Source organism: Dermacentor variabilis, chromosome 1, assembly GCF_050947875.1.
Source record: "Dermacentor variabilis isolate Ectoservices chromosome 1, ASM5094787v1, whole genome shotgun sequence".
Classification (NCBI taxonomy): Eukaryota; Metazoa; Arthropoda; class Arachnida; order Ixodida; family Ixodidae; genus Dermacentor; species Dermacentor variabilis.
The window spans coordinates 145,869,710-145,886,649 of NC_134568.1; the positions used below are offsets into that span (position 1 = coordinate 145,869,710).

A 16,940-nucleotide genomic window follows, 5' to 3' on the forward strand; every position below is an offset into this window, starting at 1 on the left:
CTTCCATAACGCAGTGCCACACAGGCTCCTGTGCCCAGCGGCTCACACATGCAGTAAGTCTGCCAACATGGCACATTGGAAACAATTTTATGAAATTACCCGTAAAGAAAACAAACAAGCTAGACGCTGCAAGCTTTGCTCCGAAACTATACATGCTGTTGTCGGAGTTTCTACTAATTTGATTCGGCACCCAAAAGAAAGCATGAACGTGAATACACGCAACAAGAGAAAGTGCTGGCAAGCCAGCTGAAGATAATGTCGGCCTTCACTGCTGGGCGCAGCTCTGTGCCTGTTATTCGAAAGGCTGCTCTTGACGACGCCATAATCAACATGATTTGCACTGACATGGAGCCCTTTCGTGCTGTCGAGAGGGAGAGATTCAAACAATTCGAAACTGTAAGCTTCACAATATTACAAGTTTCACCAAAGTAACTGTTTTGTATTCTTTCAGATTCAGGTGGTCGTCACGGCCTACAAGTTGCCATCGCAGGATGACCTTGGAGAGAAGTTCCTGCCTAGGAAAGTATCAGCGCTGCAGACCAAAATATCGTCGTCTTTGGTGGGAGTGGAGTACGTCTGTATCGCACTAGACATGTGGACGCCGCGGTCTATGAAGGGCTTCCTGGCTGTCGGAGTAACATTCATAGATAGCGACTTCACGGCTCACACATATCTCCTCAGTTTCACTTGCTTGACGGGGAGCCACACAGCTGCTCTGATCTGCTCTGAGTATGACGCAGCGTTGCTGCAGTGGAACATCGCTGACAAGGTGAAATATGTATTTTCGTACAATTTCGCCTGCGTTAATTGTTTTTATTTCATTTTCCAGGTCCTTCTCGTGGTGACAGATAACACTTCATCAATAATAAAGGGATTTGCATTTATTGGGCGGGAGACTGAAGAGGACGATGATGATGACAATTGCGATGACTGCCCGGAACGCTTAACCACAGAGCTCCCCAGGAGGAGCAATTTCGATTTAGCTGCGCTGCCCACAGCCTGCAGTCTGCCGTAAAAGACACCATATGACAGGTACGCGCTATTAAATAACATATTAGCTTCATCATATGTGCACTGACACATCGTTCATTTATTACTATTTTCATGAACTGTTTGGGCCAAGCTTTGTTAACTAATTTTCCATGAACGCACGGATAAAGAATGTACGAATATAATAATTGCCATTTGAAAAGTAAGGGCAGACAACTGTGCTTATTACAGTTTCGTTGCTTTAAAGCTTTATTATACAATTACCTCCAGCTCATGTTTAGCCGAATTTTCGAGCATGCTTCGCTTTTTCATTTTGGGGATTTGTGGTGCATTTGCTGTCATGGCCGAGGTCACGAACTCTACTTCACATCAAATAGTGGCTGTGGATCATTTTTCTGCCACAGGCCAGGCACCAAGCATACGAGACTTCGAGGTAAGCTCTCACTACGTCAACCAAGCATTCTCAAATACCTCTAAAGACAAACAAAAACAAAACTGGCACATCATGTACAGAATGCCCACTGTGTCCCGAAGTTACATTTTAAAAGATTTTTATTTGGTTGATTCCTTGTTCAAGCCATTTTGTCTTATGTATTCTGTGCTTCTTGCTATCTTTCTCCTTTCGTGATCACTCTCTTTGTACAAAAATGCAGTGCGATCATTGCATCTATACGGAAGAGCACCGCCGGCACGGAAGAAGTGTTGAATGTGGCCGATCTGCATTTGGAATCTCACAACGCAACGAGTTGGCACTTGCAGCTGCAAATGATGAGAAAGCTCGTTACCACTTTTTCAAGTTGTCCAGGCCTGACAGAAACTGCATGCATGCAAGAAGGCTAAACTGTCTAAATATGAACTGAGGCTAGCGACAGATTTGACTGAGCTCCTCTTCCTTGTAGACGATGAGCAAAATGAGAACAAGGCGACAGCAGGAGCCAACGTTTCGACAAGTGGACTAGTCTTCTTCAAGGCGACCTCAAGACAAGCAAGTCCACTTGTCAAAACGTTGGCTCCTGCTTTCACCTTGTTCTCATTTTGCTCATCATCTTGACTTTCCATCTCCCGCCCTCCCCCTGTTTTCCCTGGATCTCCCTGTAGAGGAAGCCACGGAGTTGCTGCAGAAACGGCACGAGACAGCCAGGCTTTTGCTTCTCGCATTGCGAAATATCAAAGTTTCCCTTGTGAAAATCTTAAGCAAAAGCACACTTCTTTGCAGAGAGACGGCTAAAGGCCTACAGCATAGCCTGGAGAAGCGGTTCGGAAGCATGCGGATTGACTATTTTTTTATGGGTGCCCTCCTAGATCCACGTTTGAAGTCTTCTTGGTGTTCAGGTGTAACAGCCGAGCAGATGCATTCTGCTGTGCTAAGGAGGGGGCCTCTTTTGGTTAGGTCAGGACAGTGCCAGCACTGTCACGAATGCAGACACTGAAGCAGGGCCAAGCAGACTGATGTTTAAAAATATCAGGCAAAATAAAAATGCACACCGATATGCCTGGATCTACTGCAGGAGAAATTTCTCTTTACCTTACAGAAGGAACTTGTGCAGACACGGCTAAGCCCCTGACCTATTGGAAAGCGAACGCTAGCCACTTTCCCTTGCTTTCCTGCCTCGCAAGGGCAGTTTTCCCTGTGAATACAAAGTCAGCTGACATGGAACGCGTGTTTTCTATGGTATCCCTCATAATGACAGCGAAACGAAATTGGCTGTGAAGCACCTCTTTCGAGCAGCTCATGTTTGTAAAGTGCAACACATAGTTAGGTAGAAGGCAATTGTTTTATCTCACTTTTTTTGTTTTTAGAACTAACCGTTGAAGCAGCTGTCATTTACACTTCAGGTTTTGAAAACTAAATGGCGAAGCGGCGATTTAGCTCATGACATTTTGTTTCGAAATTTCAATGACTAAACCAAAATAAAGCTTCTTTTTGCACCTTGCATTGCTTGCGACCTTTATTGCAGCATTTGAAAATCACGAGGACACTTAAGCAAAAATACGCTACGTCATCATTTTAGCATTAACACATTTATGCTAAAAAAATATTGACACATGTACTTGTATATCTTTTTCGGGTGACCACTTTTCACCGTCTAACAAATGTTATTGCTCAGTGCAGGACGCGCCCGGTTGTATCAGAAGTTTCTCAAATGTTATAGATTGTTCTTTCTGCTGTCTGTTGTCACCCAAGCTTGTGTAATCTGATTGAAGGTACGGCGTGCATTGTGTAGAAATTTCTGGAAGACATGCGGGCACCAGCGATTACTTCGGAACCTTCGATGGCTCGTACAATAGCTGATGCACTTGACCCGCTGATCAGATTTTCTACGATCGCCGACTGTGTTCACCACTGTCGCTGTTCTCCGAGTGTAGCCTGTTACTGAGAGCACAAGTTCGCTCAATAAAACGCTAGTTTCGTCATTCCCAGTTTTGCTGCTTTCTTCACAGTCACTATTACATGACACATCTGGTGGAGGTGCTTTGTGTTCATGTACCGGACGCCCCCACAAAGTTGTGACGCAAGCCTGAACGTGGAAGACAACACCAACGTCGCCAAGCAACAGCGAAGTAGCCGCAGGCTGAAAGGACTACCACCAGAGCATGGACTTTTGCCTGAGACGACAAGGAACATTGTTGCCAAGTCAACCCCAATGGCAGCCCCAGCGTCCCCCATCGTGCTGCAACAGCCCAGGGAGCCACCGATCTTCCGTGGATCATCATTTGAAGACCCGGATACGGCTGGAAACATATGAAAGGGTCACTGCATTCAACAACTGGAACTCCGACAACAAGCTCCGGCATATGCACTTCGCCTTATAAGATGCCGCCAGGACTGCAACGCATGACAAAGAACCACCGACCTTGACATGCTTCTCGACGGCCATGAAGACACCGCACTTGTAGACACTGGTGCTGACTACTCCATCATTAGTGGATTATTGGCTGCCAAGTTCGAGAAAGTCAAGACTGCATGGGACGGCCCTTGAATTCGCGGCCTTCAAATTTGGACAGCTGGAGGACACCTCATAACGCCGAGTGGAATCTGCACGGCAAGAATTATAGTTCATGACTGGACCTACCCTGCGACGTTGGTTGTCCTCCAACAATGCTCGCGAGACATAACTCTTGGCATGGACTTCCTTAACCAACAAGGTGCAATCACTGACTTGAAGTCAAAGTCACTAATGCTATCCGAAGATCAAGCAATACCGCTGGAGAGTACTGCTAATCACCATGCCTTGAATGTACTCGAAGATCAAATCAGCATCCCGCCGCGCTCCAGCATTGTCATTTGCTTCGACACCGAAACGCCCGCAGACATAGAAGGTGTCATCGAGGGCGACCAACGCCTACTGCTCGACCATGAAATTTATGTTGCAGAAGGGATTGCTAACTGTATGGAGGGAAAGCGAAAGTGATGCTTACAAACTTCAGCCAGGAGTTCGAGCACATCAACAAGGGCACGACGATCGCATACATCGAGGAAACTGTGCAAACCAGCAATGCGTTTGTCCTCTCAGATTCTGCAGCATCTACCCTGACGACCATAGTTCCAGAACCAGACTTTGACATAAATATAAGTCTTCCCATGATTAAGTAGCAACAGCTCAGAAGTCTGCTCTGACGATACAAAGACTGCTTTTCGACATCATCGAGGATTCGACAAACACCAGTCACAAAGCATCGCGTAATAACCGAAGAGTGCGCTCAAGCAGTATGCCAGAGCCCTTACCGAGTTTCAACGCGAGAATGTGAAGCTATAAGACAATAAGTCGGCGAAATGCTGCGCGACGACATCATCCAGCCATCGAAATGCACATGGGCATCTCCTGTAGTCTTGGTGAAGAAAAAGAACGGACCCATACGTTTCTGCGTCGATTATCGTCGACTGAACAAGATCACAAAAAAGGACGTATATCCCCTCTTACGGAAAGACGACGCATTGGACCAGCTCTGCAACGCTCAATACTTCTCGTCGATGGACCTCAAGTCTGGTTACTGGCAAATAGAAGTCGACGAAAGAGATTGCGAAAAGACCGCCTTCATCACGCCAGACGGCCTCTATGAGTTCAAGGTTATGCCATTTCGACTGTGTTCAGCGCCTGCAACGTTCCAGCGCATGATGGACACGGTTTTAGCAGGATTGAAGTGGCAGACCTGTTTTATTTACCTAGATGACATCGTTGTCTTCGCCAGAAATTTCGATGACCGCCTTAGGTGGCTTGCGACAGTATTGGGGGCAAGGACTTATGAAGTCGCTATCCGTCGGAAGCGCCTCCCTTGCGTAGTACGAGGGATCATGTGGCGTGCTCCTCATAGGTTTCACTTACGGCGCTCAAAAACACCATGCGCCAGCCCTCCTGGACATTTATGTAAGTACACTCAAAACGAGGGAAGTTTACGCTGTCGATATAATAATCTTGGGCAAACTGAAAAAGCATAGAATCGTTTACAGACGCTATCTCATTACCGAATACGTACAGTGAACACCACTGCGCGCGGTCGCCGCGATAGAGTCTCCCGAACCGACTTCTTGCGTGAAAGCTCGGCAAACGCAGAGAGTAAACTATGTGAAATATGTTGTTATAGTGGGCTGTCTGTATAACCAAATGGAGCATAACAGAATGAAGCCTTAATGCAGCGATCGCACGGGTTCGCAGCGACCGACTGCATGTCTGCATGCATGTCCGCGCACAATGTTTTGCTTTCACTGCGAGCGCGTTTTCGCACCGCACCGTGACCTTTAGGCCGCAGCATATGAGCATTTGACAGTACACTAGCAACCATTGTTGCGTGGACGCTATCAGAACTGTTCAAAAATATTTTCGTTGTAAGACTTTCATGCCTACGGCGACTGTGATGTGCCGTCGCGACGATTCAATCCTTCTTTGTCTTCTAAATTCTGGGACATTTCAATGTTATTTCTCAAGTTGCATCTCACTGCATGTTTATCGGTCTTCTCAGCGTGCGATTTCCCTCTGCTTTTTTTTTGCAATCCAGTGCATTAATTCATAACACAAACATGACCATGCCTTTTTTTAACGTGCGGTTTACCGCTCCCTTTCTGTTCCAGTGAACTTGCTATTATCTAGCATCAGCAAGCTCATAGACCAAACCGACATGACATTCGCCGGGCAGCGGGCACGGGCGAGCGTCGCAGTGCGCATTTTCTGCTACTCACCGAACATCGCAGTCCCGGTGCCGTAGCAGAAATCTTCCTAGCATCTGTGCTTGCAGTCGCGGTGTCGTAGCACAAATCTTCCACGTGTCTGTGCTTGCTGCATACCTGAGTTGTAGCTGATAGATATCTGCCGGTTCCAAGTTTTGTGAGCCAAGCTTCACACAGCTCTTTGTCCTGCAGCTACGTGTGAATAAAGCTGACACCGGGCTCCGTTGTGTACGTCTGGAACTGCGGTGCCAAGCAGTAGCCTACCATGCTGCACACCTCCAAAGGCAGCCACTACCTATTATAGCACTTTCGAATATTGTCAAGCAGACACCAAAGGCGGTAAAGCCTTACCACTTAATCAGAACTGCAACACAGGTGGGACTTCAAACTTTCGTTTTCAGCTTGCTTCGGCACATTCGAAGCAGCCAACATGGCCGCTGTGTCCACATGATCCCTCATGTCACGTCACGCCGACTGTGGCACCAGCTTTTCCAGTGGTGGAGGTCGCCCCCAATAGAGGCCATCAAGTCATCAGGGCTCACTCTGAAGCCTGAAAAGTGCCGCTTCGCTTATGATGAGCTTCTGTTCCTAGGCCACATCATCAGCAAATCTGGAGTCCACCCCGACCCACAGAAGACAGCTGCCATCGCAAAGTTCCTGCAGCCCACTGACAAGAAGGCAGTGCGTAGGTTCCTTGGTATGTGTGCTTACTACAGGCACTTTGTCAAGGACTTTTCATGCATCACTGAGCCGCTGACACATCTAACTAAATGTGATGTCGAGTTTAAGTGGGAAATGCCGCAGGCCGAAGCATTTCAAGAACTGAAACAATGCATGTAGTCACCACCAGTACTTGCGTCCTTCAAAAAGGACACCGATACCGAAATCCATACTGACGCCAGTAGCCTAGGCCTCGGTGCTGTCCTAGTCCAGAGGAAAGACGGACTTGAACGGGTGATAGCTTACGCTAGCCGATTGCTGTCAAAAGCGGAAGGCAATTTTTCTATGAACGAAAAAGAATGCCTCGCCATTATTTGGGCTACAGCAAAATTCTGCCCTTACCTCTATGGCAGGCCATTCAAAGTCGTCAGCGACCATCACGCATTGTGTTGGCTAGCGAATTTGAAGGACCCTTCAGGACGACTGGCACGGTAGAGCCTCAGACTGCAAGAATATGACATTACTGTAATCTACAAGTCTGGACGAAAACACTCTGATGCTAACTGCCTATCACACGCCCCCACTGACCCGTCAATGCAAGATGACGAGGATGATGATGCCTTCCTTGGAATAATAAGCGCGGAAGACTTCACTGACCAGCAACGAGCAGACCTGAAGCTAAAAAGCCTCGTTGAGTATTTGGAAGGGAACACTGACGTTGTCCCTAGGGCATTTAAGTCAGGAGTGTCTTCGTTCTCGCTTCAAAACAACCTACTTGTAAAGAAGAACTTCTCACCAGTCCGCGCAAATTACCTTCTTGTTGTTCCCTCAGCGCTGCATCCAGAAGTACTGCACGCCCTACGTGACGATCTGACCGCTGGGCACCTCGGATTCTCCCAGACACTATCGAGGATACAGGAAAAGTATTACTGGCCACGGCTGACCGCCGATGTTGCCCATTACGTCAAGACATGCCGAGACTGTCAGCGACGCATGACATCACCGACAAGACCAGCGGGATTAGCACAGCCAATTGAGCCTCCTTGCCAACCACTTCAGCAGATCAGGATGGATTTGTTGGGACCTTTTCCGATGTCAACATTCGGAAATAAGTGGATCGTCGTGGCGATGGACTACCTCACCCACTTCGCTGAAATGAAAGCTCTGCCGAAAGGTAGCGCAGCCAAAATGGCGAAATTCTTTGTCGAGAACATCCTGATGCGACCTGGCGCTCCTGAAGTTCTCATCACCGACAGAGGAATGGCCTTACTCACCCAAGCCATTCTGCAATACAGCCAGACAAGCCACAGGAGGACAACTGCCTACCACCCCCAGACAAATGGTCTTACAGAGCGCCTGAATAAGACCCTCGCTGACATGCTAGCAATGTACGTCGACGGTGAACACAATACCTGGGACGCCGTCCTGCCGTACATCTTGTTCGCTTACAACACAGCGGTGTAACAAACAACACAGATCCTGCTGTTCAAGCTGGTTTATAGCAGGAACCCGACGACTCTCAATGCCATGCTGCCGCATGTCAGCAACGAATAGAATCTTGACATCGCCACCTATCTCCAGTACGACAAAGAAGCTAGAGAGCTCGCCCGCCTGCGGATCAAGAACCAGCAGGGAACCGACAGCCAACACTACAACCTTCGACGACGCTACATTGAGTACCAGCCTGGCGACTGTGTTGGGTTTGGACCCCAATACGCCAATGAGGACTTAGCGAGAAGGTTTTACGCCGCTATTTCGGACACTACAAGATCATCCGAAGCATTGGCGCACTCGACTATGAGGTTATGCCAGACGGCATTTCGCTATCACAGCAGCGCCGCTCATGACCTGAAATAGTCCATGTTGTGCGACTTAAGCCGTTCTACCAATGTTAACGAACTTTGAGACGTTGCATAGCTCAACTTTGCACTCTCTTTTTTTTTTACTGTATTACTTTGGACTTTGTTTGTTGTTTTGTTACTGTTTAATAAGTGTCCTTTTGTTTTTTTGCTCTCCTGTTATGTTTGTAGCATCGGGACAATGCTTTTTGAGAGGGGGGCATTGACACGTGAACTTGTATATTTTTTTCAGGTGATCACTTTTCACCGTCTAACAAATGTTATCGTTCAGCGCAGGACATGCCTGCATGTTTTGGAAGTTTCTCGAATGTTATCGATTGTTCTTCCTGCTGTTTGTTGTCGCTTAAGCTTGTGTAATCTGACTGCATGTGCAACACGAACTGTGTAGAACTTTCTGGAAGACACGTGGGCACCAGCGATTACTCTGGAACCTTTGATGGCTCATGTATAAAAGCTGACGCGCTTGACCCGCTGATCTGATTTTCAACGATCGCAGACTGTGTTCGCCGCTGTCGCCGTTCTTTGAATGTAACCTGTTTTTGAGGGCACAAGTTCGCTAGTTTCGTCATTCCCAGTTTTGCTGCTTTCTTCGCCGTCACTACTACATGACAATATTAAAACTTCACAAGCTGTTAAAACGTGCTGACCAATGCAAATACTATAGGTAGCGAGAGAACTGCCCCTATGGGAATTAGTAGGGTGGTTGTACTGCACAAGACATATCACCAAGCTACTATCCCTCGACCTTGGTAATGTGTTTTGCGTATTTTTGCAGTGTTTAACGCGTCTAATGACATCAGTTTTATGGTGCGTCAATTGGTAACTTGATAAAGCTACCAAGATGCCTCTCCTATGTTGAGGAATTAAAGGAATGGAACTGAACTGTCTGGCCATTCCCGGAGTGGGAATGGGCTGTTTTTTCATTCGAACGAATTGAAAGGAATGGAATTGCAGCAAGTTCTAATTCACCGGAATGGAATTGGAATGGAATGGGGGTGCCCATTCTGCAACACTGCTCTCTTCCTCCACCTTGTACTTCAAAGTGTGCAAATTCTTTTTTAACGAGTTGACGTACTAAAAAGGTGATGTCATGGGAGGTGACATCCACGCCTGCGACTGTGGACACGTTGCCGAGCCTACCAAGCTTTAGCAATATCATTGAGTCTTCAGCGCCTCAAACGCACAACAGTGACGTCTTAAACTAGACGGAGTACTCACGTCTTCCTTTGATATAAGAAAATTGTAAGACATCTTCAGCAATGCCCGTCATAAGATGTCCAACCTTATCTTCATCCGACACGCCCATGTTCACAATTCTGCCCAGTTTCATTACTTTTTCAATGTAAGTTGAGGATGTTTCCCCAGGCAACTGTGCTCTTTATGAAAGCTTATGCTCTGCCTTATTTCTTTTTAAAGGTGAGTCCCCGAAGCAGCTCTTGATTTCCTCAATGAACATTTCCCACATTGTCATCGTGCTCTTGTTGTTATCGAACCACATAAGTGTGGTTCCTGCGAGAAAGAAAATGATGTTAGCAAGTCATGTCATTCAGTTTCACCCATTGTGACCGCTTAACTCTTTCACTACCCTGCCTATTCAAATCAATCACCGGTAAGCGATGCTTTAGATCGCCAATTTCGACTTATTGGAGCCGTTTCTTATCCATATAAGGCCATCCAGTAGTTAGTACAGGCACTGCCCTTTCAGAATCAGTTTAAATTTTCGCACTCCAGCGATGTCGTGATTTTTGACGGACCTTTTTGCGAACTAATGTGCGTATGTTGTAGCACAAAGAGGCGTGGCTGTCACCTTCTGCCACGCTCGAGAAAAAAGCATGCCACTCACGATTACGCCACCCTAGCATCAAAATTTTGTAAACAAATGACTCCCACCATGTCTTATATCGTCGGCTTTGCCGTGCAACAGTGATGAGTGATGATAATTCACCGAAAATGACACCACCTGTTCACTAATGAGTTTCGGTTTGGACTCGTTTTTAAGTCGTTTTATTCCACTAAAGTGTATTTCTGAAAGTCCGCCACACATCCAACATGTGGACCCAGCTTTTGCAACCAGTTTCCACGAATTTCGGTAACGCTTCTCTCGTAAAATCCCGGCAAGGAGTGCTGCCAGTGTGCTGAGTGCTGCCAGTGTGCTGAGGCAGGAGTGCTGACGAGAAAAGCATTTTGCTCGAAACTATGCTGCACCCGCATTTGAATTTAGTGATGAGGACTCGAATTATCATTCCGAAGATGACAGTAAAGAAGATTTAAGCTCTGACGGCGACAATGTTTTGAGTCGCAGCATGGGACATCCGCAGCTGTTCACCGGCGAGTTTCCTTTACGGCCTTGAATGGTCTCTTTCCTTGTGTGCGCTTATCTGCCAATCTATTTCCACGACCTGAGAGCTCTACTGATTATCTTCGGAGTGCATACTTTGTTTGGTTATGATGTGCTGCCATCGGTAGCAAAGAAACTTCCGTTCACGCTAAGAAGGCTGCTTGTAGCATATCTCGGCCCAGCACTTGGGATCAGCGGAAGGCAGTGTACAATGGCATGGGATTTCTTTCTACTGTTCTTCTTTACAGAGTTGATAAAGACAATGTGCAAAAATGAAAACAGATATGCTTGGATGCCTAATCATGTAGTTGTCCAGCTACACTGAAAGCGAAGGTGCATGACTCTAGATGAACTAGTGAAGTACGTTCCTTGGAGTTCTCATCAGACCATCCTCAGAAGATTCCGAAAAGGCGGAACTGCAAGATGTGTTACGAGGACCACAAAGTTGAACAAAAACCATACGTCTTGTGGGAAAATTACACCTATGCTTCACAAAATTCAGAAACTGCTTCACCGCATGGCGTGAGCGATGAACTTTTTTCGTTTCTTTTTTGTATCCGAAGAATGGTGGTGTACTAAGCATTTTTTCAGACACTATTCCTGGGTATTTACCTTTTAAATGCATATTCTGAATTTTCCTTGATATTAATATTTTTCTACATATGTTTTTATTGTTCTTTTTATGAATTGGCAGCAAAAATGGCACTTTATAGAATTTTTTAAGTTTTACCTAATAACTTTTTTTGGCAACATGTTTTTGGAAGGAGCATTTCATTATTCACAATATGCTATGCTGCAATGTGTGCTGAAATATTATTCATAGCAGTAAATATTTTCTTTCAGAGACCTATAAAAAACTACAATTTTCAAGTGGTAACGAAAGAGTTAACCCTTTGATAATACTTCGGCCAGTCGTCGGCATACTCATCACCTTTGCCGGAAAAGGTGTCTAGTTCTGAGAGATCCAGCAGATGACCTGCCTTGAGTGCTCACTGTCATCTTGCATGTTTGTGTCACGACTTCCACCAGCTGCTTGCGGTTTGTTCATGTCTGTGTCTTCAGGCAGTAGTCAAACCAAGCGCCGGCTTCACCGGAGGGTGCAAAGAAGGAGGTTTTCCAGAGCGATTACCAAGAACCTCCACCAAAGTTGTTACGGATGAGATGGATTTATTTACAAGGTGATCGAGTAGGCATTGAGACGAGACCACAGGCAGTTGGAAATTTTCTACACTGCACACAGTTCTTCAATCTCCTCTTCTTCGGCTACGCCATGCAGCGTAACAATATACTTCATGAAAAACTAGCTTTATTGAAATGTATAGGAAATGTTTACAATGTTGCACTGCTAAAATAAAAAGAATACGAGAGAACATATTCTCAAATATATACTAAATGTTTTCACTCCAATTTTTCCTTACAGCTCATGAAAGTTTCAACAATCTAGTTCCTAAGCGACATGCTAAAAAAATATTTTCTGCCTAGAGGAAGCTGCCTCTTTCTCATAGGACCCACAAATATTGGGCAAACATCACAGTATGCTTGGCTGATGGCAAAAAACCTCCACTATATTCTGTAGAAACACTGTAAATAAGATATTTAATACTGCCAACATCTTTATGACATCTCAATCGGCACAAGAAATTAGTCAGCTGCTAAAGGCCTGAAAATTAATTGCCGGACAGCTGACGACTGTCTGGGCTGGTTTTGCATAGTCCAAATTAAAATGCCATAATCAGACATCTTCAGACCCCTGCTTGCTACTACCTTATATACTTGTGTAAGCGTGTAAGGGCCGTACTTTTTTTCTAGAATCTTGGCTGGGTGCATCTCTTACGTGAATCAGGCTGCTGACGACCTGAGAAAAGTCCTTACTGTTTCTGCAACTGTAGCAGAGGCTAACAGGGGCGCAAATGACATAACACTGCAGTAAACGACCTTAGATGCCAGCCCATCATCCTTGATCATCACTGACTCAAACAGGGCTGCCTTCCCCAGAGCTGAAAGGCCACCGATCTGGCTGGAAACATTGCCAATACAACCAAGATGACGTGCCACATAAAGAAATAATGGTGCAGAAGTGCCGGCCTGAGTGGCATTGACGGAAAAGCAGCTAGCATCATCTAGCAGCAACAAATTTGCTTTACAGCAGGATGCTTTGAATTTTTTCCCCAAAATTTTGCCCTACAAAGTGGGGATGCAGCCCTTACACGAGTATATACAGTATTAGCACCTAAACAATCATTTGAGAGCGCAGCAGAATCACGAATATGTTGTCGTTCTCAGAATGCTTAGCACTCGGCTGCCGTGTCTGCCATCTTTGCGATCAATGAGTGCACAGCTTTGCGCACTTGCTAAAAAAATTGGCTAAAAAAACACTTGCTTAGAAAACTACCTAAAAAACAAGTCTACTCCTTAGACTATGTTGCAGGTGTCGCAACAAGTCCATAAGTGTGTCGAGATCGTAGAAATAGGGCACGGTGCCCATGGGTCACTCGTGATCCATGTTCAATGGCTACAATATAGAAAGAGTTAATAGAGGAGCTGAGTTCTAAAATAAAATTGCTGTAAAAATGACATGATGGAAATTAAGGACACACCTTACTACTGCAACAGCCTCATACATTCTTCAGTTAATATGAACATATAAGCCACAAATATTATCAAAGTAAGCAGGTCAGTGCACCAGTTTTGTAAAGACATTACATAATGAAAACTTGAACACAAAAAGTAAAAGAAAAATAGTGACCTTTGGGCTTTCTCCCAAGGCAGTCCCCAACAGTTTCTGGCATGATTCTTTATGCACAGCCAAGGTGTCTTCAAGTCTGGAGCCACATTGTTGAATTCTTCGCAGGAGCTTTTCAAACTCCCGAGTTTTTATGTAGCTGGTCGGTGTGGCTCGCTTGCTATGCCCTGAAGTAGACAAAGCTTTTAGTCAAGTTCCAGTCTGAGTTCAAAAACAAGAGCCAGCAACATTCTGGAACTATCGTATGACCAAAGCTTTAGACACTGGAGCTACAGAAGACATTAGGAAAATGTATTTTCTTTTTCTTTTTTTTTCATTTTGGGTCATTGCCGAACACATGACGCAGGCTTGGCTTCCACTGACCACAAATTGTTTTCTTTTTTTTTTTGGCAAGCAGAGGTGAAGAAAAAAGAAAGAAAGAAAGAGAGAGAGAGAGAGAGAGAGAGAGAGAGAGAGAGAGAGAGAGAGAGAGAGAGAGAGAGAGAGAGAGAGAGAGGTGTAAAGAAGCCTCAGTGCAAGAAAATAGACCAGAGCAACTCCTAGGTAAAAGTGTGATGCAAGTTAACAAAACAGCTTTCCCACTTAATACTGAAAATGCTTCCTGTATACAAAGCAAACATTGCATTACAGATCTGCTCATGTATGTATATTAGGGTAGGCTTTGCCTGACACTGAGTGGCAGCTAAAGCATCTGTTCAACATGATTGACAAGTAATGAAGATACCAGAACTCAAGCATTTAACAAGATTATTAAAGTGACAGCAGTGGCACTATGTGAAAAATTTTAATCGGCTCTGTCCAGAGCAATATTTCGTAATAATGAATTTTTTCCAGTCTAAGTGGCTCCTTGTAGTTTCACGATTTGTAAAGTACCAAAAGGGGTTAGGAGCACCTTAGAGGTCAACTGCAACGAAACTTCACTTGGGCTAAATTGACTATAAATGCCGATTGTATACTCTCAAAGTAATCTTGGCAAAGCCGCAAGGCTGGTAATTGCCTAATTTTGTTATTAGCAGCTGTTAAATAGCAGCTATGCAGACGACACATGCGCCCTGCAGCAAAGCGGTAGCAATGCGAATATGGCAAATATTGAACTGTACGCAACTGTTGATCTCTCAGTTGCACCATGTTGCGCCTAGGCAGGCAGGTGCATCGCTCGCTCATCACTTATGAGTTCACGAGCGTCTCTTTCAGCGTGCGTTCTCCCTGTTTCGCTCGTGATTTGAGATGTTGCAAGAATGTCGACACGTTGCATGGCCATTGGGTGCTTGAATAGATACTCCAACACGAGCAATGGCTGTGCAATACACAATGCTAAGTAGAGGAAGGCCGAACACATCATTCCTGTCCCAGCTTTCAGAGTGAAAGCGGGCACCGTGGCGCAGCAGGCAAGTGCGATGCGGACCAGCAAACATGCACAAAGCATGTAAACTGCAGTTGACAAAGCTGCACAAGCTACATTTCAACAGCACAGTCACTTACCCATCAAGATCTGCTAGGCAAGCGCTTTTTCGGGTTGACAATAAGTCCTATATGCCAAGATGGTGCACGCCAACTGAAGGTAGCTTTCAAAAGTAAGGTGCATATTCAAGGGCGATATTATGTAGCAATTATTTCCAGTAGTGCATCATCTTCAAGATATTTCGTGCATCTCTACATCGGATGCGTCAAAGTAGAAGAACGAAAGCTTTTCTGACGCAACATCAGAAATAAGCAGGAACCGCATGCTGCATTCGTCAAGGAGGAGAACGTGACGTGGCGGCCATGGTATAGATGCGACAGCAAGCCATGCAGGAATGCAGTGCCGCCAGAGCGAAATGGGTGAAGCTTTATCATGGCCGCAGTCTTGCCTGTCTGGTTGTGAGTTCACGCACACTTAGCACCAAGCCCCTCTAGCCCGGCTGTGCCAAGCCTCAGCTACTTATCATCCTTTATTACAGATGGTGGTAGTTGTCTGATCGGTTGATGAGTCCGGCACTTCCAGCTTGCCAGGCAGCGGCCAGTGAAGTTGGATACGCTATGCCAGAGAAGTGGAGATCACTAAAATTATACCCTGTGCTTTAAATGTCACCCGCAGGAGCGCGGCGATCAGTTGTTGCCGCTCGGACAAGTACACAGCGAGTGAGCACTTCACTTATTGAAGGTGCGAATGCAACAAGTTCGCTTGTGAACCTGAACAGCAAGCTGCTGGTCAGCCAAGCTAGCGCACAATGTTCAAGTTGCTCTGGAGTGCGATAGGACATGTTCTATTCCCGTGCCAGCTACACTAGACTGTAGAATGTCTAACTTTCACCGATGTAGCGTAACTGCGCCACGTGTGGATTGCATCTGCGTTAAGCTGGACTATACTGCACCTTTAGCTTGGCCACCCCTATGCACTCTTCGAGCGGAGGCAGAACGCATCAAGGCCCTACTTTTGAATGTAGACAACCACACAGAGAAAACCAGCTGTACTTGGAGAATACTTCGCATAAAAAAAAAAACATTACGGCATCACAGGGCATGACGCAGCTAACAAAGTATACTAGCTTTGTGGCTAGCAGATGTGCGGGACTTGTTCACTGATACACCGGCACAGAATAGAAGTAAGGAAAGCCATATCCTCCTCTCGAGGAGGCCTTGGGAAAGCAGGCAGCACAGGTACTGGTTCTCCACATTCTTCACTGCACGTCACTTCCACCAAGCGATAATGGCGGCATTTTTTTTTTCAGTTTCGGTATGAAAAACAAATTTTTGTGAGCTGTGACACATTGACCTGTATTTCAAGCGCAAGATTTTGCACAGAGGCTAGTGCAGGTCTAAATTATCTGAAACAGGGCTTCTTACGAGGCCGAAAAATTTGTTGCAGTTGGCCTTTAAGAGCTTCATAAATGTAGTGATTACGATGCGTGAAATATGAAAAGAAAATTTTCCACTGAGACACATTTTTGTTGATAATAAGTTTCACCAATCTTTGTAAAGCAGACACCCATAAAATGGCACACTAAGCTTAAGATAAATAATCATGCAGAAAAGCAGCAACAGGTAAACGACCATGCAGCTAATGTCAGCATAGGTAATCACATAAATGCAAGACAAGCAACATTAAAAAAGATCACTTTACTGGAATGTAACACTTATGATATGATTTAATGCAGCCATTAATTAAATAAAAAATTTACTATACCATTTCAGCCCCCCCCCCCC

General features: G+C 45.5%; 2 protein-coding genes across 9 annotated transcripts in view; one reads left to right on the forward strand and one right to left on the reverse strand.

Annotated features, from left to right (window-relative positions):
* The window catches only part of LOC142586041 (uncharacterized), a 116,796-nt gene extending 113,792 nt beyond the window's left edge, over positions 1-3,004 (forward strand). For 2 of the 3 annotated variants that reach the window (XM_075697271.1, XM_075697277.1), the window contains 2 exons: positions 452-1,032; positions 1,644-3,004. In XM_075697271.1, the coding sequence (XP_075553386.1) occupies positions 452-1,015 (564 nt within the window). In that variant the 3' untranslated portion in view covers positions 1,016-1,032; positions 1,644-3,004. The remainder of the gene's footprint in view (positions 1-451; positions 1,033-1,643) is intronic. The other variant, XM_075697284.1, reaches the window with a different exon arrangement.
* The window catches only part of LOC142585994 (uncharacterized), a 330,876-nt gene that overhangs the window by 94,052 nt on the left and 219,884 nt on the right, over positions 1-16,940 (reverse strand). For all 6 annotated transcript variants that reach the window (XM_075697173.1, XM_075697220.1, XM_075697194.1 and 3 more), the window contains one exon: positions 13,758-13,921. In XM_075697173.1, coding sequence (XP_075553288.1) covers positions 13,758-13,921 — 164 coding nt within the window. The remainder of the gene's footprint in view (positions 1-13,757; positions 13,922-16,940) is intronic.